At 50.6% G+C, this 25,652-nt stretch overlaps 2 protein-coding genes across 4 annotated transcripts; both read left to right on the top strand.

Annotated features, from left to right (window-relative positions):
• The first annotated feature begins 5,977 nt into the window (after nt 1–5,977).
• Nucleotides 5,978–11,741, top strand: ORMDL3 (ORMDL sphingolipid biosynthesis regulator 3). Its single transcript, XM_014790729.2, has 4 exons — nt 5,978–6,060; nt 9,353–9,551; nt 10,305–10,456; nt 10,857–11,741. The coding sequence occupies exons 2-4, from the start codon at nt 9,378–9,380 to the stop codon at nt 10,990–10,992; spliced, it is 462 nt and encodes a 153-aa protein (XP_014646215.1). The 5' UTR covers nt 5,978–6,060; nt 9,353–9,377; the 3' UTR covers nt 10,993–11,741.
• Nucleotides 5,986–25,451, top strand: GSDMB (gasdermin B). Of its 3 annotated transcripts, none has more exons than XM_087441105.1 (11): nt 5,986–6,060; nt 15,613–15,864; nt 19,008–19,179; nt 20,831–21,002; nt 21,601–21,685; nt 22,031–22,069; nt 23,067–23,093; nt 23,768–23,928; nt 24,052–24,190; nt 24,582–24,652; nt 25,095–25,451. In XM_087441105.1, the coding sequence occupies exons 2-11, from the start codon at nt 15,627–15,629 to the stop codon at nt 25,236–25,238; spliced, it is 1,248 nt and encodes a 415-aa protein (XP_087297231.1). In that variant the 5' UTR covers nt 5,986–6,060; nt 15,613–15,626; the 3' UTR covers nt 25,239–25,451. The 3 variants fall into 3 exon arrangements, with proteins under 3 accessions (XP_087297231.1, XP_087297232.1, XP_004434611.1); XM_004434554.3 differs by lacking the exon at nt 5,986–6,060 and adding an exon at nt 14,205–14,338; XM_087441106.1 differs by lacking the exon at nt 24,582–24,652 and having other exon boundaries at nt 25,095–25,212.
• The last annotated feature ends 201 nt before the right edge of the window (nt 25,452–25,652 follow it).

The following is a 25,652-nucleotide window of genomic DNA, read 5'->3' as shown; positions in this document are numbered from 1 at the left end:
GGGCCTTTGGTTCTCTGGTCCTCAGTCTCTGAGATCCCTTCCAGCCTGATGTTCAATGTGTCTATGATGGTGGGGCAGGGAAGAAGCTAAGGTACAGCAGGGCCCTGGCTTCCAAGTTCAGGGCCCCAGAAAGTAGGCCCCTCAGGCGCCCACCCTGGGTGAGCTGAGTCACAGCTCCTGCCTTCAAAGGCAGTAATTCCATGCCCCAAAGATGTGACCTTGGCGGAAAGAAGCTCAGCAGGCCTCCAGGCCCCTGCCTCCCTGATGTTGGAAGCCCCCAGGTCCAGCCTGAATAGAGAGGGATAATCAAAAAAGGAGGAGGACTAGCTTCTTTTCCTATTATGGCAGCCAGGGACCCTCTAACACCAGTCTACTGGGCAGTTTGAGAGGGAGGGACAGCAAAGGCTATTCTTGTTCCTTGTGGAAAATGGCAAAGGGTGTATATACCTCATGCTCCTATCCTTGGATGTACTCTCTCATTTGTTCAACACATACCTTCTGGTCCTCTTAGGCATTGGGGATGGAGAGAGAAGTAAAACATCCCCCAGACAATGGGGAAAGATGGCGTGTGCACAAATATGACCACCTGATAGCCTTGGGGTGGGCTCTAGCTGAGGTGTCTGCTGGGGTCAGAGGGGCCCAGAGGACGAAGCAGTGGACTCTGCCTGGAGAGTGGGGGAATGCTTCACAGAGAGGGTGACAGGTGAACTAGGCCTTGAGGGATGAATAGGAGTCTACCAGATGGAAAAGGATAGGAGGAAAAGCATTGTAGGCTGAGACAACAGCAAGAAAGAACAAGATGTGTTCTGAGAACGGTTAGGAGCTCAGTGCGGCTGAAGTCTGGGATGTGTGGGTCAGTCACATCCTTCAGCTGACATTTACTGAGAACCCACTATGTGCAGGAAATGCAAATATGACTAAGATGTGGAGCCAGCAGCCTCGCAGGGGAAGCAGATGGGTGACAGATAACTTAAATATAGCAACCTCAGTCTGGGATAGAAGACTTTACAAGGCACCTATGGGAACATGAGGGACACACAGGACAGGGGGGTGGCCAGGAATGGCTTTTGGGAGAAATGCCACTTCCTAGCTGTGTGACCTTGTGCAAAATATTTAAACTCTCTGTACTGCAGTTTTCTCATTGTAAAGTCGGGATAATAAAAACACCTACTTCACAGGGCTGTTTTAAAGATTAAAAGAGTTTATATACGTAAAGCCCTTTGCCCAGAACCTGGGACATGGCAAACACTAAATCATGTCGGCTGTGATTGTCGCTGAAGGAGGAGTTGGCGTTAGGCAGGGCAAGAAGGTGGTCTAGGGCAGTGGCCATCCAGAATTTCTAGAGAGGTAGGGTCTGCTGGGGTAGTAATACAATTGCAAGGGCACTAGGGGGTCTTTTCCTAAAGCTCCTGTTTTTATAGGCATCGCCCTTTTTATCTGTAATGTTTACAGTTTTCTGCTTTTCTTTATGGGGGAGCCAGATGTCAACTGTCCATATCAAAGAATATGCAGATTGAGAGGTTCCTAAAGAACAGCCCTGCTCTTGGTTCCCAGAGGGAGGTTCTAGTTCCCAGGCCTTGGCATCGGCGTGGAGGCCCTGGCCTGCTCAGCCCTTTCCCTCTGCAGCGCAAAATAGCCAACCATAGGGCTGGGCAAGGGGAGGAGAGCCAGTGCCCTCTGCCAGTGCTGCCAGTCCCTGTGCTTCCTCCTTTCTTAGTGTTCTCACTGAGTGCCTCTTGGTCTGCTTAGCATCACTGCCCCTGCCCTGTCCCCTGCCCGCCCCCTCCCCCACCGCTGCCACCACATGCTTGGGGTGCCCCCTACCCAAACAAAAACACAACTGTGGATGAAATAAACAGCTCTTTTCTTCCTTGCACTTGCTCTGGGTGTGACCTCAACACCTCCCCTTCAGGAAGGAGGGAGGCAAGGTAGGGGGAACAGGAAGGTAGTAGGAGTGAATTTGAGGAGAGTGGGGGATAGGAGGAGTGGACGAGTGCCATTCTCTCTCCTAGGGGTCTGGCGAAGGGGCCATGTTTCTTGACACCCCACCTCCTCACCTCCCACCCCTGCCGTCACCCTGGGAATATGGTCCCAGTTTATTACCCCTCCCGTCCAAGTTTGCTATCTTGGCCACACGGTGTATCTATGGCAAGCAGAGGCCACGCCACCCTGCCAGTTGGAAACACCCCAAGGCTGGGGAATGCATCTACCTCAGCAGACTAAGGCGCTCCCAGAGAGCAGGGAGAGCCTGTGAAGGCAGCTCACTCTGTTTTAAAAACACAAACACATTTCATAAAAAATTTAAAGCTATTTCACATTATACAAAGTTTGAAACTAGAGAATGAAAAAGATCACCCAAACCCCTCCATCCTAACAAAAGATCTGTTTTTATTTTGTTGAATTTCCACAGCCTAGTAAAGTAGATGCTCAAATATCATTCAAATATGGAATGGATTAATAAAAGGCAACACATATAGAGCACTTACTTGGTGCCAGGAATTGTTCTAAGTGCTTCATATTTATTGACCCATTTAATCTTTCACAACAACACGGGGTAGGCATTATTGTGATCATCACCATCTCCATTTAGAAATTAAGTCACTGAAGCACAGAGAGGTTCAGTGACTTGTCTAAGGTCACACAGCTGTGACCAGAGCAGGGATTTGAACCCTGGCAGTCTGGTGCCAGGATCTCACCAGTGTTGTTCTATTTTTTATCATAATCGTTAACGCTATTGCGTTAAAGGTTTATAAAAACTTTTTATCATGGACAATTTCAAACATAAAAAAGTAGAGAAAATAATATAAGGAATCTTATATCTCCATCTCCCAGTTTCAATAATTATGACCTCAATGGCTCATCTTGGTTTTTATTCCCTCATGTCCCTAACCCAGATTATTTTGAAGCAAATCCAGTCATTGTATCAAACATCCACATACATTTTAGTATGTATCTTCAAAAGATGAGAATTTTTTTTTGTTTGCTTTATAATTTTATTTATTTATTTATTTTTTCCCCAAAGCCCCAGTAGATAGTTGTACGTCATAGCTGCACATCCTTCTAGTTGCTGTATGTGGGACGCGGCCTCAACATGGCCGGAGAAGCGGGGCGTCAGTGCACGCCCGGGATCCGAACCCGGGCCGCCAGCAGCGGAGCGCGCGCACCCAACTGCTAAGCCACAGGGCCGGCCCAGATGAGGATTTTTTATTACAAAAATTAACACAGTACCATATCATGCCTTAAAATTTGTAACCCCTTAATATCATCAATTTGAATAGTCAGTATTCAAATTTCCCCAATAATTTAATAAAATCTTTTTTTTTTTTTGGTGAGGAAGATTGGCCCTGAGCTAACATCTGTTGCCAATCCTCCTCTTTTTGCTGAGGAAGATTGGTCCTGGGCTAACATCCATGCCGATCTTCCTCCACTTTGTATGTGGAATGCCGCCACAGCACGGCTTGATGAGTGGTGCTGTGGTCCATGCCCAGGATTCAAACCTGTGAACCCCGGGCCACCAAAGCGGAGCCTGTGAACTTAACCACCATGCCACCAGCCAGCCCCTGAAATCTTTTTTTTTTTTTTAAGTTGGTTTGCTTGAATTAGGATCCAAATATGGCTTTTGGTTGACATATTGCTTAATTTATTTTAATTTGTAAGTCTCTCCCTCTTCTTTTTTTCTTCTAATTTATTTGTTAAGGGAATTGGGTGTGTTTCCTAGCTTCCCTTCCTCTAGATTTTGCTGACTGCATCCCTGGGGTATGCTCACGCTATTTTTATTCCTGATCTTTTCATATAACCTAGCAAGCATTTTCCCATCCTGCCACATAGTTTTCACAACCATCTACTATAATGCTTCATACTATTCCATCCAGTGGATATACCATAATATTTTTCTTGGGCATTTAGGTTGCTTTTGGTTTTCCACTATTATAAATGATTCTAGGATGAACATCCTCATACATAGTATACGGGATATACTTCCTTAGAATACACTACCAGAAATGTAATCATGGCTCCGAAGCCTGAATGATTTTACAGCCTCTTGGCACATATTACTAACTCTTTGTCCAAGAGGCTGTGCATGCCCCAGCACCACAAGAGAGTGCTGACACGCATTCTGAACAGTACTTCGGCCTGTTCATGGCTGAAGGATGTTTGCTGAAGACATGGTAATTATGAGGGCAGAGAGCTAGAGAAGGAGACAGATGATGACAAGGATTCAGGCTAAATTAAGCAGAAAGTGATCCACAATTTACCACAAACCCACAGTGAGTCAGAACTCCGTTAATTCACATTGTGAAAAAAACTCGATAACAAAAGTTATTAATAGGGCAGGGAATGTCCAGTAATCTTTCCATTAGACTATGCATTAGTCAGAACCTTATTTGAGACGTGGATCCAGTCTAGGTCATCGAACTTTGCAGAGGACCAGAGAGCTTGACCAACTTGATGCAGGATGGAAGACACTCAGAGAAAAGTCAAAAGGGTCAACTAGGCTCACTTTGGAAAAAATAAAGACCTTTTTTGCTTCAGTGCTGGGGAGGTTTCTGTGGAAAGGACAACACTCAGTTGTTTGCTTATGTCTTCAGAAGTCTGACTATAAGCAGAGGGGACTCCAAGAACCAGGAGAAACTTCTGTAGGATGTAAGGCAGAACTTTTTCAGACTCTGGGGTGATTATTTAGGTCTTGGGCTGAGTACTCTTGGGCCATTGGCCCTGGAAATCTTCAAGAAGCTGCCTATTCTCCTGTTCTGAGTGGTTCAGATATCCACCTGCTTGATGCCCCACTAGGTACCTCCCGGGACTCCACTCCAGCTTTGTGCAAATTGTTTCCTGGCAGCCCCTTGAGGAGGGGTGGGTGAGGTCTGAGGAAAGTGCCCCCAGGTTCCCTGGGCCTGCATGCTTTCTATCCCCTCACATTCATTTCAGGGTGTGTTTACAGCCAGGCAAGTTGGCACATCATGACACCATCTGATCCTGCTATTCCAGCCCTGCCATGCACAGATTGGGCTTAAAAAGAAGCTGGGTGGGAGGAGTGGAAACTACCCAAACAGGGCCCTCTTGGTGACCCAGGAGACATCAAGAGCCATTTAGTTCAACTTCATGCTTTACATACATTCTTTTGAATTTGCACAACCTTGGAGGTAGGGTTTCACAGGTGTGGAATTCGAGATTAAGACAAGTTATTTGCCCAAGGTCACACAGCTGGTCAAGGAGTGCCTATGCTATGTCTACCTAGCAGTAAAATCTGTGTCCTTGCCTTCAGAGCATGCAGACCAGAGAGGTGCAGCCTCTCACCCAAAGCCACACAAGCTGACCTCGGACTAGAATTCAGGCTCCTAACTATTCATCAAGGAGTCTTCCCAAGACACGTGGCCTTTTCTGACATCTAATGTGAGGAGATCGAGGATGTGGCCTGGCCCAGGAGTAACTGAGAAGGAGTAGACAGACTCTGCACAAATGCTGCGCACAGGCAGAGTTCTCTGCCCTCCAGACTCTCATCCTAACCAACGTCGTGAAAAGCCCGCTTCCAGGAAGGCCCGGCAGGGCAAAGGGCTAGGATAGTTCGTTTCTGCAGGAGCCAATCTGCGGCGGCAGTGAAATGTAAAGGAAAAATTCTGATCTGGGGTCAGAATCTCTGGGTTCCGGGTCCAGGATGAGACCCAGCGGGGAACAATGGCAAGTTACTTAAAACTGCGAGTTTTCCTCATCTGCAAAACTCGGCAATGGTAAACCACAGCTGAAGAGCGCGGACGCAAAAGCAGGAATTGTTACGCGCCAAAGCAATACCATCTCATCTTAGTATCGCTTGCTATTGAAACGTCCGGTGGTGCGGCCCCAGCGAGGCCCCGGCTGGAGCAGGGCTAGAAAACTACAACTCCCAGGAGGCATCCGGCGGACCGGCGCCGGGCGGTGACGTCACGGGGCCCGGCGCGGGGCCCTGATTCGGCCAGAGCTGCCAGCCGGGTGGCTGCGCCGCGGGTTGTTACAGCTGCTAGAGAAGCAGCGGCCCCCGCCCCTGGGCATCTTTCCCGGGCCCTCGACCTGCGGCCCCGTACGGTGAGTCCAGACGGGCGGCCTCGGGGTGGCGGAACTGAGAGCCTCCTGGGGCGGGGCGGGGAAGGAGGTGGGGGCTGCTGAGGAGGCGCCCCGGGCTGGAGGGGACCGGAGCAGGGTGAGTGGAGGTGGAGGGGGTGCAGCCGAGGGGGTGCGTCAGCCGAAGGGATGCCCAAAGGGGAAAGTGGAGGCGGGAGGCCGGGGATGGGGCCTCGGGGAGGAGCGCTTGGGCTGGGGGTGGGGGGCGGGGAGCGGCTGGGCTTCGGGGATAAATGTTTGGCCGTCTCTACGGCTGGGTGAACGCGTGGAGGTGGGGGTGGGGCTCCGGACCGGGCCAGGCTCCGAGTGCGACGTCCCAGGCTGAGGAGCGGAGCGGGAGGCCCCCCTTCGGCTTGAGGTCCCACTCAGAAAACCCCAGCAATAGGGAGGGCTCTGCCTCTTCGCTTCACCCTCTCTCTCGGCTGGTAGGGGTTCGCCTCGGTACTCGCCGTCTTCCTATTCCCACTGCTCTCCTAAGTCCGGAAGGCAGGTTTAGAGCTGAGAGGTGAGCGACTGTGGCCCTGCGGGTTTGGGAGTGGGCAGAATGAAGATGGCATTGTGACGTGCTGCCAGGGACTCCCTGTTGGGGTCCAGGTTACAGGCTTGAATGTTTTGTGCTGCTCATCCAGAAGGCAAAAGGTTTGCTGCTTAAAGGGCTGCCCTTATTTGGGGGAGAGAATAGGAAGCGCTCACCTGGCAACTGCCCTGAGGCGCTCTGTGGCCTTGGCTTAAGTGTCTGACAGACTGGCTGGGCAGGGCTATTTGCATGTGGAGCCAGGGGGGAAGGGAGAGAAGGGGTAGTAAATAGTTACCAGCAAGAAAGTAGTTAACAGAAGAGAGTTGCTGCAGGCTCTAGTTTGAGGCAGGTTATGAAACCACATTAGGGACTGGCACGGGCAGCCACCTGCCAGCTATGGCAGCAGAACTTTTCAGCCGCAGCTGCTGTAGACTTACTCTACCTCTGCCAGCTGCTTCTCTCCGTTTCCCCCCTTCTGGGCGAGGGGCAATTGGTTATTTTACTGATGGAAGTGATATGTACCCGTAGTCACACAAAAGTCTCAAGAGTGCTTCTTGGCTGCCAGTCTTTTTCTTAGTGTATTGATCTATTCTGTCTTTTTGGGGAGTCTCCTGGGATTTCTGCTCTTGGGGCAGCTAGTGTTCAGGCTTCAGGAAGAACCTTTCTCAGGTCCTAGGTCTAGGCCCCTCCTAGACTCATTGGGCTTCATTCGATGCCCTGTTTCAGCCAGAAAGGTATAGGATGATCTGGGATTCAGCAAGGCTCTTGGCACTCCTGGACAAAATACCAGGGAGGGCTAGAGGTCTCTACTCCTCCACCCCTGTAGGTCTAGGTTAGGGAGAAGTGGGGAGGGGCAACAGTTTCTGGTCAGGATGGGGAACACTTTCTCCTTAGACAGTAGTAAGTCCTTCAGAGCCCTCACTTCCTAGCCAGCTTCCCTTCCACACCCCCACTCCCTCACCCCAGGTGGAGGCTTTTGCGCAGTAGGTGTCCCAGGAGCTGTGTTAGGGTAACTGAAGCCCCAAGGCCCCGGGAAAGTAAACAACTGAGCCAGTCTCGGTTTTCTAGTTCCTTGGGTTTCTCTTAGGCCCAGTTATCCAGCCTAATGGGCTGAGCTGATGGGCCCCAGGAGCATCACTTTTTCTAGGATGCACCCTGGGCCCTCTCACGTATGTTTGCATGTTGGGAAGGTGTGTTGTGGGGTCACATTTCCCCGGAGGTCTCTAAGCTTGGAGCTGTCTGAGAAGAGGAAACTTGTTCCCATTATCCTGGAAGTAAGGGACTGATCGTTGAGAATTCTGGCCCCTACACAGGCTTGGCTGTGATCCTAGCCAGAGATAGATAGCAACTGAGTCTGGGGGGGTCTGGTTGCAGCAGGGTGCGGGAGGTGGCTGCCTGGGCACTTCTATGATACCCCCATCTGCGACCCCTTTCTGCTTCTCCAGGAAAGATGGAGCTGTTACCATGGTGATGACCTTAGGGTCTTTATCAGGCAGGGCCTTCCCTCAGCTAGGGAGGTGAGCTAATACAAAGGCACCATCTGTTCTCACCTCCTGCTGTTCACAGGGCCCTCAGGGATCTGGAGACAACCAGCTCTGGACAAGGGGCTGCTCATTCCCCTCCTTACCTGCATCCAGGATTGCAGCTGGGTTGCATTGTTCCCTGGGCATCAAGGGCAGTCCTCCTAGTTCTTCCAGCTGCAGGGCTTCTGCCATTGGAGCTGGGCAGGGGAAGGCATGGTGCTAACTTACACCTGGAAACAGGTGCTGGGAAAAGAGGCCAAGGTGAGGATGGGTGGGGCAGAGAGGAAAGGAGGCAGGAGCGGCCACAGGTGTGGTTTTGTGTCCTTGGGAGGGGTATGTTGATGTGCGTTTCAGCTGCCCGTTGGAGCTGTAGATCGTGGCCACGTTCTCCATCCTTGCCTCTCCTCTAGTGGGGAAAAGGGCCCTGGTGGTTTGGCTGCAGAGTGAGTGGTATCACGAGGGTTAGCCTGAGCGGCTGCCAAATGGATAAAATGTCTGGATAGGTTGTTTTGTGTCACCAAGAAGGAGGCTTCCAGGTCTGGGCAAAGGTTGTTCCTAGTCTGTTGTTTTCTTCCCTCCCTCCCTCCCTCCCGCTTTCTACCCTGTCAGTCCTCTTGGGTCAGCGTTAGGGGAGACCCGGGACTGGAGAATTAGGAGAGATGGGTAGAAGCAATGATCCCCAAATGTTTTATCCACTGCTACCTGTTCTTGCAGGCCCCACCTCCTTTTATTCCTTATAATCGGGGGAGAAGGCTCAGGGGTAAGAGATGTCCCATTTCAGGCCCTTAGTGAGACAGTCCTGCAGGGGTTATGCTGGGTGATTCTTAGGAGACAAGCCTCGTCTCCTCTCCCTGGGCTTTGTGGGAAGACAGCCCTCATGGGAATGCTCTGGAGGGTGAGATTGGAGGATAGGCAGTGGTTTCTTTGCTCTGGGGCGGGATGCCTCTTCGTGGCCTATCCACCCAGGCAGTCCCAGTGGCTGGAGCGGCTGATTTGGTGATGTGTGGGGCAGCCTGGTGTTTCTCCCATCCCAGTAGTGGGAAATGAATAGAGTAAAGACCACATGGACTTTCGTGGCCTCCTTGCTTGAGAATCAAACAGTAGACCTGCCTGGAGTTTTTGGGGAGAGCAGAGCCTCCCTCCCTGCGGGACCTGGAGGATGTGAGGGGGCAGGGAAAGTGGTGTGACCTGTCTCACCTGTGCTGGTTGTTTGCAGAGAGTGGCAGGAGAGGGGCAGCAGGATGAATGTGGGCACGGCGCACAGCGAGGTGAACCCCAACACGCGGGTGATGAACAGCCGCGGCATCTGGCTCTCCTACGTGCTGGCCATTGGGCTTCTCCACATTGTGCTACTCAGCATCCCCTTCGTGAGCGTCCCTGTCGTCTGGACTCTCACCAACCTTATCCACAACATGGTGAGGACCTGCCTGCTGCCCACCCAACCATGTAGGCTACTCTGCTGAGCAGAGCAGGGCTGAGGAGTAGGAGGAGCCCCCCCAAACATGGGCCAGATGTCAGGGTGACATACTGACAACAACTGTCACCAGAGCCCAGACCCAGCCCTCATCTCTCTGCCCCACTTTTCCTTCTGGGTTCCAGCCCTGTGCATTCCGATAAGAGGAAAAAATCTGTCCACATCCCTAGGATGGGGTAGTTTATGGACCTGGGTGATGGGCCATTGAGAGGTGAAGTAAGGGCCCCAGAGAGTCCCCAGGACCCAGGCACCTAGCCTGGTGCAGGAATGCTCCCTTCCCAAGTTAGGATCTCACACACCTTCCACTCTTGCCCCCTCTGCTCCCTCACCACCTGCTTGCTACCTTGTACTCTTTTGGTGGGCAAGCAGGGGCCTAGTTCCTTCCCATCAGCTTGCCCCCTCCCAGCTGGCACAGGGAGGCTGTCACTGGGCTAGAGGGGCAGCATCTCCATGCCAGTTCTGTGGCTAACTCCTCCCCATGGTTTTCCTCATGCCAGGCCTGCCCTCTCACCCAGCGGGTCCCCTTATTCTCCTGCCAGGATCCCAGCTGCTCCATCTTGACCTCCAGCCCATATCCCCCTGCCCAGCAGAGGGAGGCTCCAGATCACCCGGAGTCCATTCTGACTGGAGTGGGAGAGCTGAGCTGGAGGGCCTTTTGCCTTGTGTGTCCTCTAACAAAGACCCCTCCCTCCAGGGCATGTACATCTTCCTGCACACGGTGAAGGGGACACCCTTTGAGACTCCGGACCAGGGCAAGGCGAGGTTGCTAACTCACTGGGAGCAGATGGACTATGGGGTCCAGTTCACAGCGTCTCGGAAGTTCTTGACCATCACACCCATCGTGCTGTGAGTGCCTTGGTAGAAGAGGACACCCGCAGGCAGGCCAAGGCCTGGGGGACCCTGGGGACCTGCGAGGCTTAAACCTCTCCCCAGCTCTGGTCTTGGCTTAGGAATGAACAGAGGAAAGGAAGTTGGAGTGTCCCTGGGTCTTGTGCTGGGCTCAGGCCTCCCTGGGCCTATCTTTCCTCAGTTGGGTCTTCCTTCCTGCCAGGGAGGTAGCCCACAGGCCTGGGGTAAAGCAAGGGGCCTCTTTAGCGAGGGAGATCTTGCCCCCCTACTTCTGTTCTGGGGGTCTTTCCCATGACTCCTCGGCTGTCAGGAATCTGCCTTTCCCCACCCAGGGAGTGAGGGAGGAAGGGGACCTCCAAACAGAGTCTTATAACTCTCCCCAACCTTCCCCACCCAGGTACTTCCTCACCAGCTTCTATACCAAGTATGACCAGATCCATTTCATCCTCAACACTCTGTCCTTGATGAGCGTGCTCATCCCCAAGCTGCCCCAGCTCCATGGAGTCCGGATTTTTGGAATCAATAAATACTGAGGGTGCAGCCCCTTGCCCTGCCCAGGATGGCAGGGGAGGGGTGGAAGCCTGTGCTGTGATGCTGAAGACAGAAGGAGCCTCTGGATACTGCCAGAGATGGAGGTTGAGCCTCTGGGCCCTAGTCTCCCCACTCACGTCCCCCAGTAGCCGACCTGAAGTAGCTTGTAATGGGGTTGGGGCAGGCCCCCCCCAGGGCTCTGACCCTTTCTGATTTTTTGATCTTTTCCTTTTGCCTTTTGGATAGAGACTCCATGGGGGTGGTCATGGAATGGGCTGGGCTCTGAGGCTGAACACAGACCTGTGAGGTTAGACAGGAGGCCAGGGAAACCCCCTGTTCACTTGCTCATCCTATTGCTAAAGCACTTTAACCTCTGTGAGGGGAGCACAGGGAATGGTACAGCTTCTAGATTGTTTCACTTTAATTCTTAAGTCTTTAGGATGACACTCAGTGTGTGCTCGTATGTATGAAAGCAAATGTGTGACGGTGCCTCGTCCTTCTGGGTAGAGAACCGTCTAATCCAAGTCTCATGCTTTCGGCAGCTTCCCTATGACCCACCCTGGGTACTAGGTGGGAGTGGGGAGAGTAAGGAGAGGGATGGTGGGGCTGAGTGTGGATGGCCTGGTCTCAGAGGTGAGGGGCCAGGGCTGCTGCCATCCTGGCCCTAGTGGAGGTGGGAAGGAAGTGAGGGGAGGGGTGAGGATGGTGAGTTGAGACTTAGAAGAAGGGTCTGCATAGCAGCAGAGATCGGTGGGAGGGAGGGAGGGTCGGGAGAGAACCTAGACCCAATCTCATCCTTTGGGAAGTGGTCAGGGATGAGGGCAGGCTTGGAGAGTTAATTTACCCACAGCATGGTGGTGGTAATAGGAAGGGAGGCTGCTGTGGGTTTGAAGCTCCTGGGTTGGCGTGAGTGGGTGGAGATGGGTGGAAGAGGCCTGTGAGTCATCATAAGCACAGGTTCAATTCGACACTGCCTTTGGTGTGAGGAACGTGGGGAAACTGGGACAGAAATGATGAATGGTGGGGCCCTTCTGCAGCCCTTCACCTTGTAATCTTGTGCAGAATGGCACTGGGGCAAGGCCTCTTGTGTGGCATGCACATGTGGGGCTATGAGGCCACCCCCAAACAGGGTCGGTGCGCTGCAGAGTGCTACATGGTCCCTGCTCCAGCAGCGCAGTAGAAAGTAAGGAGCGGCCTGTAGGTGCCGTCTCCTCAGCCTGAGGAGAAGAGAGGTGGGGCAGGAGCCTGAGCATGGGCTGCAGAGGAGCCGCCTTCTCCCCTCCGCAATCTGACTAGGGTCTGTGTTACTTTTGAAAAGGTGTGGGTGCCTGTGCCCCGTCTCAGGGCCCTGAGGGAGGAGGGGAGGTCATTGGCCCTGTTTTCTGCCTCCTGGTCACCCCAACCCCCACCCCATTATGTATCATAGGGAACTTTCACCTCAAAATCTTTCTAAGCGAAGTGTGAATAGGATTTTTACTCCCTTTGTACAGTATTCTGAGAAACACAAATAAAGGACAATGTTCCTATTTCTCCTGAGTCTGGCTTCTGCTTCCTGGAGGTCCCTGGGGGAGGGGGCGGGGTGTGGACAGCGCTCCTGCTGAGGGCAGTGTGGGAGCATCAGCTCGACCCTCTGCCTGGATGGTGGGAGGGACCCTGGGATGCTGCTGTTCCTGCTGCCCCAGCAGAGTGAGTCCAGGGTCTGGGAGGGAACTGGCAGAGGCAGCAGCAGCCCAAAGAGTAGGATTCTGCTCTGTGACTTTGCCTGGCTGTTCCTCTGACAGAATTTCCACCTCTGGGCTACACAGGCTGGCTGAGTCAGGCCGGGTTGGCGGAGGGACAGCTTGTGCTGTGGCCAAGGAGGGGGTCGGTCCAGCAAAGGCTTTATAAATGAAGCTGGAGTCCTGAGGGGCCCAGTGCCATCCTCTGAACGCCTCCCCTGTTCTCACTTCTCTTCCCCCAGTGTTCCTTCCCTGGGAGGGCTGCCTTTTCTCCTGGCCTTTCTGTCTTCAGAGGAATCTTCATGCTTCCTCCTGCCATAAGTATGAGTGGGAGGGGAAGAGATCACCCTCCAGGAGTTATTTAGGCTCCCATGGCCAGGAAAGGCAGTTTTTTAGTGAAGGAACTCTTATCTCCCAGGTTCCCGGCCTTTCAGCTTGTTCTGTGCAATATCATCGGCTATTCTGGGACAGGTACAAAGTCCAGAGTAGAAGGGAGGAGCTGCCCCCCCGGCAGCCTGGGCTCCTCTCTGGCCCTGGTCCAGCATCACAATGTCCTTGGTGTCAGGAAGAGTGCAGGATCTTTGCCCAAGTCCACCCCCCATCCTCTGCCTGCACCTGAGGCCCACACTGCATTGGGAAGAGAAATCAGCCACCTGTGCTCAGTCCTGGAGGTGGGGGCGCCCTGGGAGCTTCCTGGACCTGCAAGAATGCAGTCAGGGTGAGGGGCTGAGGCACATCAACAACAATCTGGGCTCAAATACCAGCTCTGCCTCTTACTGGCCTTGTGGCCTCGTGACCTTACTTCTCAGAGCTTCAGTTTCTTCCTCTGTTGTATAAGAGGTTAGGGCTGTTATGAGGATTAGCTCAATGCCTGGCATGTGGCAAATACTTAACACATGGTAGCCATATTAATATTATTACTATTGTTACCACCACCATCATCATCTCAAGTGTTCTTTCAGAACTGAGGGAGGCAGGGGCCAGGAGACAGGGTGGTTATCTCTGAGGACTGAGGGGTGGGGCCAGAGGCCTCTCCCTGGAGGTGGAGGTGAGTGATGAAGACAGGTGGGGGCATCTCCCTGAGTGGGCTATGAGGGCACATTTGCAGAGAGAGGCTTGAGTCCTTACTGGCCCAGCCTGTTCCCTACAGGTGTTAGCTGCTGTTGCTCTCTCAGTCTTCAGTGTTGCCCACCCTAGCATGGCATTTGGGTAGCTGGTTCTGACTAGGTCACTCTCCTCATGTCCCTGGCACAGTCACAGCCATTGCCTGTTGGCACTTGGTTGGTACCCACCCATATTCTATTTCTCTATTCCAAACCCACTGGATTGCACAGCCCAGTATGCCTCCTTCTACACCATTCCCTGGCCCAAACTCACCTAGAATGTGTGTGTGTGTGTGTGTGTATATGTATATATATATATACCACCTGCTCCCCTAGTCCAAGAGGAGAGCCTTATCTGCTTCCGGCCCAGCCATAATGTAGCTTATCTAAAGGCCTGAGAGGTGGGGCACCTAGCCCTACCCAGCTTTCCAATTCCTTTCAGTTCTCTTATTATAGCTTCCTGAGACACAGCGGCCAGGAACTGTGCAGAGATCTTACAGAGGGGATTCTCACAACCTCCATTTCGGGTAAGCAGCTGAGGATAGAGAGGAGGTGGGTGGTCCCTGAGATCCCTGAGATGGGCCTGTGAGCCCTGGGCACTGCCTTTTCAGACACCCAGAAGAATTCCTAGGTTGGGAGTGAGCTGAGAGTTGGCTGCCATGATGGGGGCAGGGACAGAGAAGGGAGCACGGGTGAGTAGGTGCCTGGGCCGCCAGAAGGGTCTTAGGGGAAGGTGGTCAGAGGTAGGATGGAGAAGTGAAGGAGCCCAGGAAGCTTGTGAGGGGAGGCCTGACCCCATGAGGGAAGCAAAGGAACCTGAAGAAAGGGAAAGAGATCTCAAAAGGAAAGAGTTGCAGAGTGACTGATGAAACGGGAGAGAGTAAGAAGGATTTGAAGGTAAAAGAGCCTAAAGGGTCCAATGTGGGGACAAAGAGCTGCTGCTGAATAGAAACAGAGAAGCAGTAGCTATGTCAGATTGGACTGGTGATAGGCCTGTGGAGGGTCCCGCAGGGCAGGGGAGATAGAGAGGTACCGGGGCCAAGTGTAGATGAGAGGGTGAAAGAGAGAGTGGGTGGGGGGAGATGCCCCAGGTGGGGTTTTGAGATTCATTTTATTTTACCAAGTGTAAGGGGACCTTTCAGAAGGTGACCAAAAACTGAGGAGACAGGACCTGGGGGTAGGGAGCTGTTTATGGTGCCCAGCTCCAAGCTACTCTTGCTCTCCATCCTTTCTCTCTTGTTTCCTTCTAAGGCCAACTTACCACCATCTCACTGGGAAATGGTTGGTAGGGGCACCCATCCAACTGCCTTGCAGAATACAGCAAGGGAGGGACTCAGAGCCAAGGGAAGAAATAATCAGTTGGGGTTGGTAATGTGAGGTCTGGCAGCCATGCCCCTCATCCCTTCCTGGATCCTCTGTTCATCAACACTGGTGAGAGTCTACCCGGGGGATGGTGGGCCTGCCTTCCTACACCTCAGGCCCCTCCGAGCAAGGGGGAAACTCTGCTGTGGGAGATGCAGGAAACAGATCTCGCTTTCTGTTTGAGGCAATCATTGCTCCATCTTTCCTCCAGAAGGGTTCCATGAGGGGCAAAGGGGAGTACAGCATTTGTGATGGTCACCCTTCCTTAGTGTGTAGTGACCACCTCACCTTCTAGAAAGAGGGAAGGCAAGTAACTTCAGGTCCTAGTTGTCCTAGAAACTTTGGCTCTTCCTTGAGCCCAGGCTGCCAAAGGTAGAAGATTTAAAAACCTGAACCAATATCCCCCTCCCCCAAACTGAAATCGGCTTCCTTCTCCCAGTTGGTCCAGGTACAATGCCCAGCGTATTTGAGAAAATCACAAGAGTTGTGGTCCAAGAGATGGATGCTAGAGGGGATATGATTGCTGTCAGAAGCCTTGTCGATGCTAACAGATTTCACTGCTTCTATCTGGTGTTGGAGAGGAGAAATTTCTTGGGATGCCGGTACTACAAGACAGACCTCACCCTGAAGGACATACTGGAGACAGAGAAGGGTGAAGGGCAGTTTGATGAGCTGGATTCTGGGTTCCAAGGTCAGTATGAGGTAGGTGAGAGATGGCCAGGCAGGAGACTTTGCCCACTCCTACTCTACCCCACTCTCAACTCCCCACTGCCATCAACCAAGTCAGCCAGTCAACAAAGAAACTGTGGAATTTGTATATACACATCCACACACCTCCAACAGAAGAGCTGAATGGGGAGAAGGGAATAGGAAGTGGAAATTTATTATTTTTTTTATTTTTACTTTTTGTGAGGAAGATCAGCCCTGAGCTAACATCCGTGCCAATCCTCCTCTTTTTGCTGAGGAAGACCGGCTCTGAGCTAACATCTATTGCCAATCCTCCTCCTTTTTTTCTTCCCCCAAAGCTCCAGTAGATAGTTGTAGGTCATAGTTGCACATCCTTCTAGTTGCTGTATGTGGGACGCGGCCTCAGCATGGCCGGAGAAGCAGTGCATGGGTGAGCGCCCGGGATCCGAACCCAGGCTGCCAGCACTGCTTAGCGCAGTGCTAAGCCACAGGGCCGGCCCTGGAAATTTATTTTTATTGTAAACTATTCGTAAACAGTCTTCCTTTCCCATTTTTTCTCTTTGTAAATAATTGGTTTTTAAATTAGCTGAGGTCTTCTCATGTGTTTATATGTTTATCATTTCAATGGATAAATAAATGGAGGCAGTTTGCTTAGTGGTTAAAAAAGGACACAAGCTTTAGAGCTGGGGGCGTCTGGTTTCTAAGCCTGACTCTGCCACTTACCAGGTGGGTGACCTCTGGACAAGTTGCTTTATCTCTCTAAGTTTGTTTCTTCATCTCTCAACTCAAGAAGATTGTTGCAAGAATCGAATGAGATTAGTTACATAAATCATTTATCACAGTGCCTGCACAGGAGACTCAATCAAAGTTCACCGCAATCATTCTGCTGGTGGCGGTTATTATTATTATCCCTTAAAGTTCTCTGGAAATCATGACTGAATGGGAAGTTGCTGGCAAGCAGAACTCCCTAAGGGCTTGAAGGGATTTGTAGAGGAGTCTATTCCATCCCCCTGCCTCCAAGCTCAGCTATTTCTGCGGTTTCTTGGGTTTCAGAAGGCCCAGGGTAAATATTGTTGAACCCTTACTTGGAGACTTACTTCAGTGTTTCGTGCCTCATGGTGAGGAGTTTTACAGCTCAGACATCTCTGCTATAACCCATTTGGGTCTCACCAAGAGAAGGAAAAGAATTCTAACGATACCACTGTACAGTTTTAGAGCACCTGCCACGTGCCAGGCACTGCTGTTCTGTGACCCCAAGAAGGGCCCAGATTACTTGGAGGTGGTCGGCCTTTCCACAAGTGGAGTTTAATTAAGGAAGCAAGGGGTTTTAGGAAAATTTCAGATTAGCATTTTTCAAAGACTCCGAGTCAGTGCTCTAAAAAGCAACTTGCCAAGAGCCAACTTACTAAAAGCTAATTCTCAAAAAATCAGTTTGTCAAATGACCAGTTCACTAAAGACAGAAAAAAACTTTAAACCTGGACTGGGATGTTTTGCCATGATCATATTACTCCCCAGGGGCAGGGGCAAAGTGTAAGTATGGAAAAAAAATTTGACTAAGTCAGTTAACTTCCTTTAAGGGACAGTCTGTCTGTTTGCATAAAAAATTCAGAGGCAGAGGTGAAAACCAACTTTAAAAAAAAAAAATCCTTAAGAATGAAGTGAATTGGTAATTTGAATTGGTTTTCAGCAACTTGGCCTGCCCCCATTTCAAATGGATTATTTATTTTTTAACTATATCGTGCTGATAGTCTGGTTAAAGTGTGAATAGGTTTTTTTGTTTTGTTTTTTTAATTAACTAAAGTCCATATTTCATTCAAATTATCTTAGTTTTACCTACTGTCCTTTTTCTGTTCCAGGATCCCATCCAGGATACCATGTTACCTTTAGTCATCATATCTCCTTAGGCTCCTCTTGGCTGTGACAATTTCTCAGACTTTCCTTGTTTTTGATGACCTTGACAGTTTTAAGGACTATTGGTCAGGCTTATTGCAGGATGCCTCTCTACTGGAATTTGTCTGATGCTTTTTTCTCATGGTTAGACTGAGGTAATGGGTATGGGGGAGGAAGACCACAGAGGTAAAGTGCCATTCTCATCACATGGTATCAAGGGTACAGACTGTCAACATGACTTATCACTGTTGATGTTAACCTTGGTCACCAGGCTGAGGTAGTTTTTGTCAGGTTTCTCCACTGTAAAGTTACTGCCCACCCCCCACCCCCCATACTGTACTCTTTGTGTGCTAGGTTTGACTTTTCTTTTCTCTCTGATAAAGCACATACAAAATTTACATTGCTCAAGAAACAAATGGGCCCTGAGACCTTAGTGTCACACATACAGGACTGACTTCAGGCACTATTTCTAGTTCTGTCATGTTCCACCCGTTCCAAAATGGATTTTTCTCTGGAAATCCAGCCCTGCCCCCAAAACCTAGCAGTTGAAGCTCTCCCTCCTTTGTAGGTCACACCTGGGAGGTCTGAGAGAAAGGCACTCAGCCTGGCAGCATCTCCACAAGCTCCACTAACTCCAGGGCAGCAGCTGACTCAGAATCAAGGCCCTTATGACAGCACCTCATCAGCCTGGGCAGAGTCCACACAGACGTGGGCAACTTCCTAGGGTTACCTCACTTTATACCTGCATGGTTCATACAAACACAGAGGCTGAACGCTGCTTAATTTTTATTTCCCAATGGGCAAGGGTTCCTAATTCTTTAGCTTTACTTTTGTTTCATTTCAGCCTCTCAAATAGTTAAATAGGACTAGCTCACATTTATTGAGCATTTAGTGTACATGCCAGGTACTTTGTTAAGTGCTTAACTGCATTATTTTATTTAATTTCCTCAAGCACAGGCAGTAGGTACTATTAATATTCTCCTTCTATAGATGAGGAAACAGATTCAAAGAGGTTAAGTGACTTGTCCAAGGTCATTGGTGAGAAGGTGGCAGAGTGTGCTCAAACCTGGGATTGTGTGACCTCACGATGACTCCTGGTGAGAAGAGCATTTTCTGGAGAGCCACAGCTGCAGGACTTCCTCAGAAGGGAAAGGGATCGTGGAGGGGACCCCAGGGTAGGGCTGCTCCAGGGAGGATTTTCTGGAGAAAAATCTTTTGGGTCAGCCTCAGTATGACCTTTACCCTTCTCCTTCTAGGTCAAAAGGCTGAGTTCCAAGTTACAGACATGGTAGACTCAAAGGGAATGTTGACAGTGAAATCACCCAAAGAAATAACAATTGCAGGGGCCTTCCACGGCTCTCAGGAGCAGAGAATCGAGATATTGGCGACTCAGATATCCCCACAATATCTGGATTCCCTTGAGAACAGGTGAGGCTGGAGGTGGGCAGCAGTGGGGAGGCAGAGAGGGAGAAAGCCCATTTTGGGCGCCAAGGGCATCTGAGGGGGGGCACCCTGGCTGGTGCAGCCTCTCACTCCCTACTCCCAGCATTCCCCCAACCCACTCCTTTACTCAAGCATGCCTTCCTCTTCTCCACCTTCAGGAAGCCTTCTCATTCTTCCAGGATCAGCCTCCAGGAAACCTTCTTCTGATACCTCCAATTCACTCACATCCCTGCTATCCTCCGGGGTGACTGATTACTCTGGATTGGACCAAAACCTGCTGGTTTCAAGAGGCCATTCTCCTCTGTTCTTCTATACTGAGTTGCCCAAATCTGTATTTTGTGCTTATTTCACTCTGCCTTGTGGCAAGCCAGTGATTTCCATGTTCCTCTCCCTCACTGGACTAGGAACAACTTGTGACCGGGGACTGACTTTATTAACCTCTCTGTATTTGTCCCTAGCACACAGTAGGTGCTCAGTAGGAGAGCTGAGGTGAAGCACAATGAAATCAAAACACCCCTGTAGAACACTTCCTGCACAGAAAGTGCCACCATCCCACTCCACTGGGGTGGTACCAATCAAGTGCCACAGAGGTTCTGATAGCTGAGGTCCTGGTGCTTCCAAGGGACTTAGAGGTACATCACCAGCCTTCCCCCTCAGCGATCATTTTGCTGTTGGTGTTGGTGTTCCTTCCCTAGCTGGAGTTGTCGGAAAGCGTGGTTGGAGCAGCTCAGGGGAAGGGGCCCTACCATTCTCCTGGTCTAGCGCTCCCTGAGTGGGGTGGCTGCCTTTTGTTTTTCCTTTTTAATTAAAAGTTGAAAGGCTTACAGTGAAATTTTACTGGTCCTTGAAACTACCCTTCCCCACCACAGTATTACTGGGTAGGGCCTTTGGAGTTTTTCTAGAATGCCTGTCGTTTCTAGGGTGAGGCTATGTGGTATGTATATATAGAGTTGGGGGGAGGATGACTGGATGGGTACAGGAGGCTCAGCAGAGGCAAGGATGTAGGCCTTCCTTGAGGGTCTTTTGGTTGTAAATACCAGAAGCTCCATCAGGCTGTTTTTAGTCACAAAATGAATTTTCTTATGGAATCAGAGATACCTCCTGGAACCCAAGGGTGGACAATGCAGCCAGGCCCCAGGTACAGGCGAGGAGCTGGAGCCCCTTCTCAGACAACAGGCTACTCTGGGCTGGGCAGATGCCTATCTCAGTGCCATGAGAAGGGCACACGCTTTGGACTCACATAGACCAGGGTTTGAATCCCAGCTCTATACTTATTAGCTGTGTGACGTTGGACCATTTACCACCTGTCTCTAAGCCTCAATTTCCTCATATGAAAAATGGATGCAATTCTGCCTATATCATAGTGTTGTGAGGAGGGTTAAACGAAATGACATGTGAAGTATCTCACAGTGCTTGCACACTCTAGTCTTCAAAAAATGCTAGTGAGTTCCCCTCCCACTTTGCACTCCCTTGCCCCCAGCGCGTCAAGTTAACTGTGACAGGGATGCTGTGTTCCTTGGTTTTCTAGCCTCAGAGGCACTTAATCTCAAATAGGAACTAGCTGATGGAGAGGAAACCTCACTGGGAGGTGGGGCCCCTGAGATCCTGAACTCTCATCCCCCCTCACTCCCTCCAGGAAGCTGAAGAGAAAACTACCTGCTTTTTTCCGATCAATCCAGACAAAGAGAAAAGACCTCTATCTGGTGACAGAAACTGTGGAGACAACAAAGAAGGAAACCCTGGAAAGTAAATGGCAGTGTACATTATGGAGCAAGATAAATTTTGGCAGTTTCAAATTGGAACACAAGGTTTGGATCCTGGGAGGCAGGGATTGTGGAGAGCCAGCCTTGGCCCGCCCACTGCAGGTCAGGGGGATGCCAGCCCAGACTCTAGGCTCTTCAGCTCTTCCTCCAGACCTCCCTGAGCAGCCCTGCCTGCTCCTTGGCCTTCTTATGACCTCTCTTCTTGCCCCAAGAAAGTGTGTGTGGCATCGCTAAGTCCCTCCCCTGTCACTCGCTGTGATATCCTGTTTTCATTTGCTTCAAAAGGCTTCCCACAGTTCATAATTACACGAGGGTTTTTTGCTTATTCATTGTCTGCCTCCCTTTCTAGGAGGCAGGAGGGCAGGAGCCACAGTGCCTGGAACAAAACAGATCCTCAATAAACATTTGTTGAATGAACAGTGGAAACAACATGAGTTTTAGGGTCAGATGTGGGTTCAAATTTCAGCTCTATTACTGTTTTTAGCTGTGAAACTGGCTCACCTACTGACCCTCTCTGAGCCTCAGTTCTCTCATCTGTAAAATGAGGATAAAAATCTCTACCTCCCAGGACTGTTTGGGAGATCAGGTAAGATAACTACATAAAGCACCTAGGGATCAATCAACGTGAGCTCCTTTTTCCTAGCACCAAAGGGCAGTGACCATCCCCCCGAAGTGCGTCCTGGGCTATCGAATAAAGCAGCTCGTCTTCCCCAACATGGAAAGGATGAGTAAGCAAGGCCTGGTGGGAGTGGGGGCTGATTCAGCCAGGCTCTGTGTCAGCCTGGAGGGCTCCTGGTGAGCTTGAAGGTCAGGGAAGTTCCAAGGAAGAGGGAGGGTTTAGGACTGGGAGGAAGGCCTGAGGTTTCTTGCTCAGACACCACAGACCCAGGATTTGCCCCACCATGACACTAATCCTTCCCTAGAGGTGTTAACTACCATCTCTTTCCCAGTATTTTCTTTTTTGGTGGGGGGCAGAGCGTGAGGATTGAGGAAAGACTAGAAAGAAGAACTTACAGAGAGAGAACTGGTCTTTCTGATAACTGGTCTCTCTCTCTTTTTTTGCACTGGTTTAGATATTTGTTTCTTGGGCGAAACAGAATCCTTTCCAGAAGGTGAGTGAGCTTCTGGGCCTCCTGTTCATCATTCCAGAATGGGCAAGGATAGTATTTTTAAAAAGAGTATAACAAATGGCCTGGAATTATAAAGTTATTAGAGCTAAGAATGTAATAGGATGCACCCAGGGTGGGAACCGTGGTAAGGGCAGGAGAAAAATCTGCCTGTTGGAGAAGCAGGTGGGATTGCATGTTGGCCTAGGATTTCTAGGCTCTGACAACTTTGACTTGCTTTGTGTGAGGCAGTGTGCTGGATCCCAGGGTCACAGCCTTTACTGAAGGCTTATTGGCCTAGGAAGCACAACTGGATTGCCTGGCCAGTTCTCACATGATAGCACTGGCTGTGAAAGGAGCACTGGACTGGGAGTCAAATGGTCTCAGGGTCTAGTCCTGGCTCTGGCAATCACTAGCTCTATAGCCTCCTGAGCCATGGTTATCCTGACTTTAAAATGAATGGGTTAGATTACAAGATCCCTGTGATTCTGAATGTGGCTTCCTCTGGAATTTCAGAGTTTTTCCTTGCATCTCAGAAGGATTGTACTGCCTAAAAGGCCTTGGGAAGGAGTAGAGAGAGGTCTAGATATGGTAGAAAATTTGAGAAACTCCTGGAAGTTGTAGAAGTTGCAGGTTCAGTCCTGGCAAGGTCTTGCTAGCTCAAAAGAGTGAATCTCTGTCATTCTAACGTGCCATAACAGAGGAGACAGGAGATGGATTTCAATCCCTAATTTGACCCAAATTTGCTGAGTGACTGAGGGCATATTGCACCCTCTCTGGGCCTCTGTTTCTTCTTCAATCATCTAGATATAATCCTATGGCTGCCTATCTCCCAGGATGTGGGAAGGGTCATTTACACACAATGATGAGGATGTAGGCTCCCTGGCATGGGCAGTGAGGGCTCAGAGTCCAAGAATGAAAACTTCCACCGCTGGGAAGAGAATGTCCACAGGGGGCTGGAGGTGACCTGAAGACTCTGAGATTATTCTTCCTCTCTTTGCAGAGAAAGATGGTGGTTCATCTTGCTTAGGTAAGTATGGGAGCCAGCTGTGTTCAGGGTGGCTGCACCCACTCACCCTTGAGCCCTCTGGCCTCAAGGACTGCAGCTCAGGTGGGGTAGCTGAGTATGTGTGTGTGTTGGGGGGTGGCTCGGGGGAGAAGGGTGGGACAGTGCCCAAGCAGGTTTCAAGTTCAGTCTCTGGCAAGTTTAGTCTGGAGGTTGCATGTGTCTCCTCTAAACACAGTGGTTCTCATTGGTTGTACATAGACATCACCTGGAGGAACTTTAAAACTAGTGAGCCTGAGTCCCACCGCTAGAAATTCTGATTTAATTGATCTGAGGGTGTGGCCTGGCTTCAAGATTTTTAATCACTCCTCAGGTGATTCTCATGCACAATCAAGGTTGAGAACCACTGTTCTAACTTGCTGTAAATCCTCACTACTCCTAGTGTGGTCCAAAGAATTTGGGGTTGGTACAAGACTAGGGGTGATCTGGGGAGATGGAAGTGGGGTCAGCAGGAGGCAATGATGGTGGGAATCTGAGAAGAAGGATGCTTCATTTTAATAGGAAAAGATTAGAAGAAGGGAAGATACAGAAAGGTGGTCTCCAGAAGAAAGACTAGACGAAGAATGGAGTCTAGAGGGGTCTTGGAAATGGAGCTTGCTGGGCTGAGTAGGTTGGGCTCTTAATTGCTTCCTTTACAGGGAAGTCCTTGAATTTGGAGGATTTCAGAAACATGAAGGAGAAGGTGCAGGACATGGTGATAGGCCTCCAGGATCTGACTGAGGAGGAGCAAAAAGATGTGCTAAGCTGCCTCACTGAATGCCTCAGCAAGGATGGGCAGCTGCAGGATCTAGAGCAAAGAGTAAGAGGCCCAAGAAAGAACTGGGCAGAGAGAGGGAGGAGCCAGTGGGGAGGGAAGTTGACACGCTAAAGACAATCTGCTATAGTGGGAGTGGTGCTCATCTCCCCCATCTCCTGGCCCTAGGTGTCTGAGGTCCTGATCTCTGGTGAGCTACAGACGGAGGGCCCAGCAGGTCCTCTCATAAGTAGCCTTTTTAACGATGCTGGCATCTTGGTACAGGCGCGCATAGAAGCCATTCTGGATGTCCTGGATGCCTTGATGGGTGAGGAGGGGTCTGGATGTATGCTGGTTTGGAGAAAACGCTGAGCAGAGGGGTGTGTGAGGAATCAAATCTTGGGAGGAAGGGGGTACACATTGCCCTTTACATTTTGTGAGGGAAAGGCTTTCACACTTCAGAAACTAGTCATCTTCCCCAGGTCAGGGATTGAGGGATTGCCTCCTCTTCCCCCTTGGCACAGTCTGTGACCTCCTGCAGGTTAAGAGGAAAGCAGGAACCATACAGCAGGAGCCCATTTGGAATAACTCCCATCTAGCACTGCCAGGGTCTCTCCAGAACCTCCTTCTGATGCTTGTCCTGAATCTGATCAGACACTGAAGCCCTGTCCCACCATGTGCCTCTCTTCTCTGCCAACCACCCTCTTTTTTGCCCCCAGAGCTGTCTGAGGAGCAGCAGCTTGTGGCTGAGGCCCTAGGGAAGGGGACTCTGACCCTGTTGAAGGGCCAGGTAAGACAGCCTGGGCTGAGGGACCCTGACCCTGGCTCTCAAGGGACCCAAAAGTCCCAGTGTACAGACTCTTCCTACTTCACAGTTCTCTGTCAGCTCATGTTTATTCAGCTGGCTTGTGGCAATCCCCTGGACATACAGTTTCCAGGACAATTGGGATGGGCTTTTTACGTTCTGTTGCTTGCCTATGGGCAAGAGAGGAGGATGGAAGACTGTTAGTCCCAGGATGGCAGCTGGCACCATCTTGAGTGACAACATTGATTAGCAGTGCCTGTCACTATGTTGAGAAAGTATGAGGCCCTCCAGCCTCCGCAGGAAAGAGTGCCATGATGGATTACTACATCTGCCATGGGCTCACAAATAAGGAATGCGGCCAAGTATTTGCCATTTCTAGTATATTTCCTTGTTCCTAGCGTTTACATTCTGGTGTGTTTCCTTCCAGGTTGAGTCTATCCTGGAGCAGAACCCCGGTGAGCAGCCCCATGAGGTGGGCTGTGACCCTGAGGCACGGATTCTCTGTGCTCTCTATGTTGCTGTTTCTATCCTGCTGCAGCTGAGTGAGAAGCCTACCTCTGTGTCTTCCTAACTGTATGTTAGCTCTTTAACCATTCTCCCCACTAGCCTCTGGCTGCTCCCCTTCCCAGTCTATCTTTATCCTGCCTACCCGCCTCATCACCAGAATGTCTTTAAAACAAGCAGCTGGCTATTCTTTGATAAATCCTATTCCCTACTTGATAATGTCCAAAAATCAGCCTGGATTGTATGCTTGGCCTTCTGATTAAAAGTGGCAGATTGATCATATTAATTTCCTCTCTTTCTTGAAACCTCGCTAAATGACAGTAAAGCAATCGAAAAGATATAAACCCCCAAGGATAAAGAGAATGAGGCAGCAGATAAGAGATTTCAACACATCTTTGGAAACTAGAAAGTAATTAAAGGAGTGCAAGCCAGGAGTTGTGGGACTGAGGGGTGCAGAGGAGTGCAGGGGGACACTGCTGTT

Source organism: Ceratotherium simum, chromosome 16, assembly GCF_057802395.1.
Source record: "Ceratotherium simum simum isolate JZ-2026a chromosome 16, ASM5780239v1, whole genome shotgun sequence".
Lineage (NCBI taxonomy): Eukaryota > Metazoa > Chordata > Mammalia > Perissodactyla > Rhinocerotidae > Ceratotherium > Ceratotherium simum.
This window is presented reverse-complemented; position numbering and strand designations above follow the sequence as displayed.

Coding starts and splice junctions, on each gene's coding strand:
- ORMDL3 (XM_014790729.2), top strand. CDS start 9,378: ATGAATGTGGGCACGGCGCACAGCGAGGTGAACCCCAACACGCGGGTG. Junction 9,552..10,304: donor CCAACCTTATCCACAACATG/GTGAGGACCTGC, acceptor CCCTCCCTCCAG/GGCATGTACATCTTCCTGCA. Junction 10,457..10,856: donor ACCATCACACCCATCGTGCT/GTGAGTGCCTTG, acceptor TTCCCCACCCAG/GTACTTCCTCACCAGCTTCT.
- GSDMB (XM_087441105.1), top strand. CDS start 15,627: ATGCCCAGCGTATTTGAGAAAATCACAAGAGTTGTGGTCCAAGAGATG. Junction 19,180..20,830: donor CTGGATTCCCTTGAGAACAG/GTGAGGCTGGAG, acceptor CACTCCCTCCAG/GAAGCTGAAGAGAAAACTAC. Junction 21,003..21,600: donor GTTTCAAATTGGAACACAAG/GTTTGGATCCTG, acceptor CCTTTTTCCTAG/CACCAAAGGGCAGTGACCAT.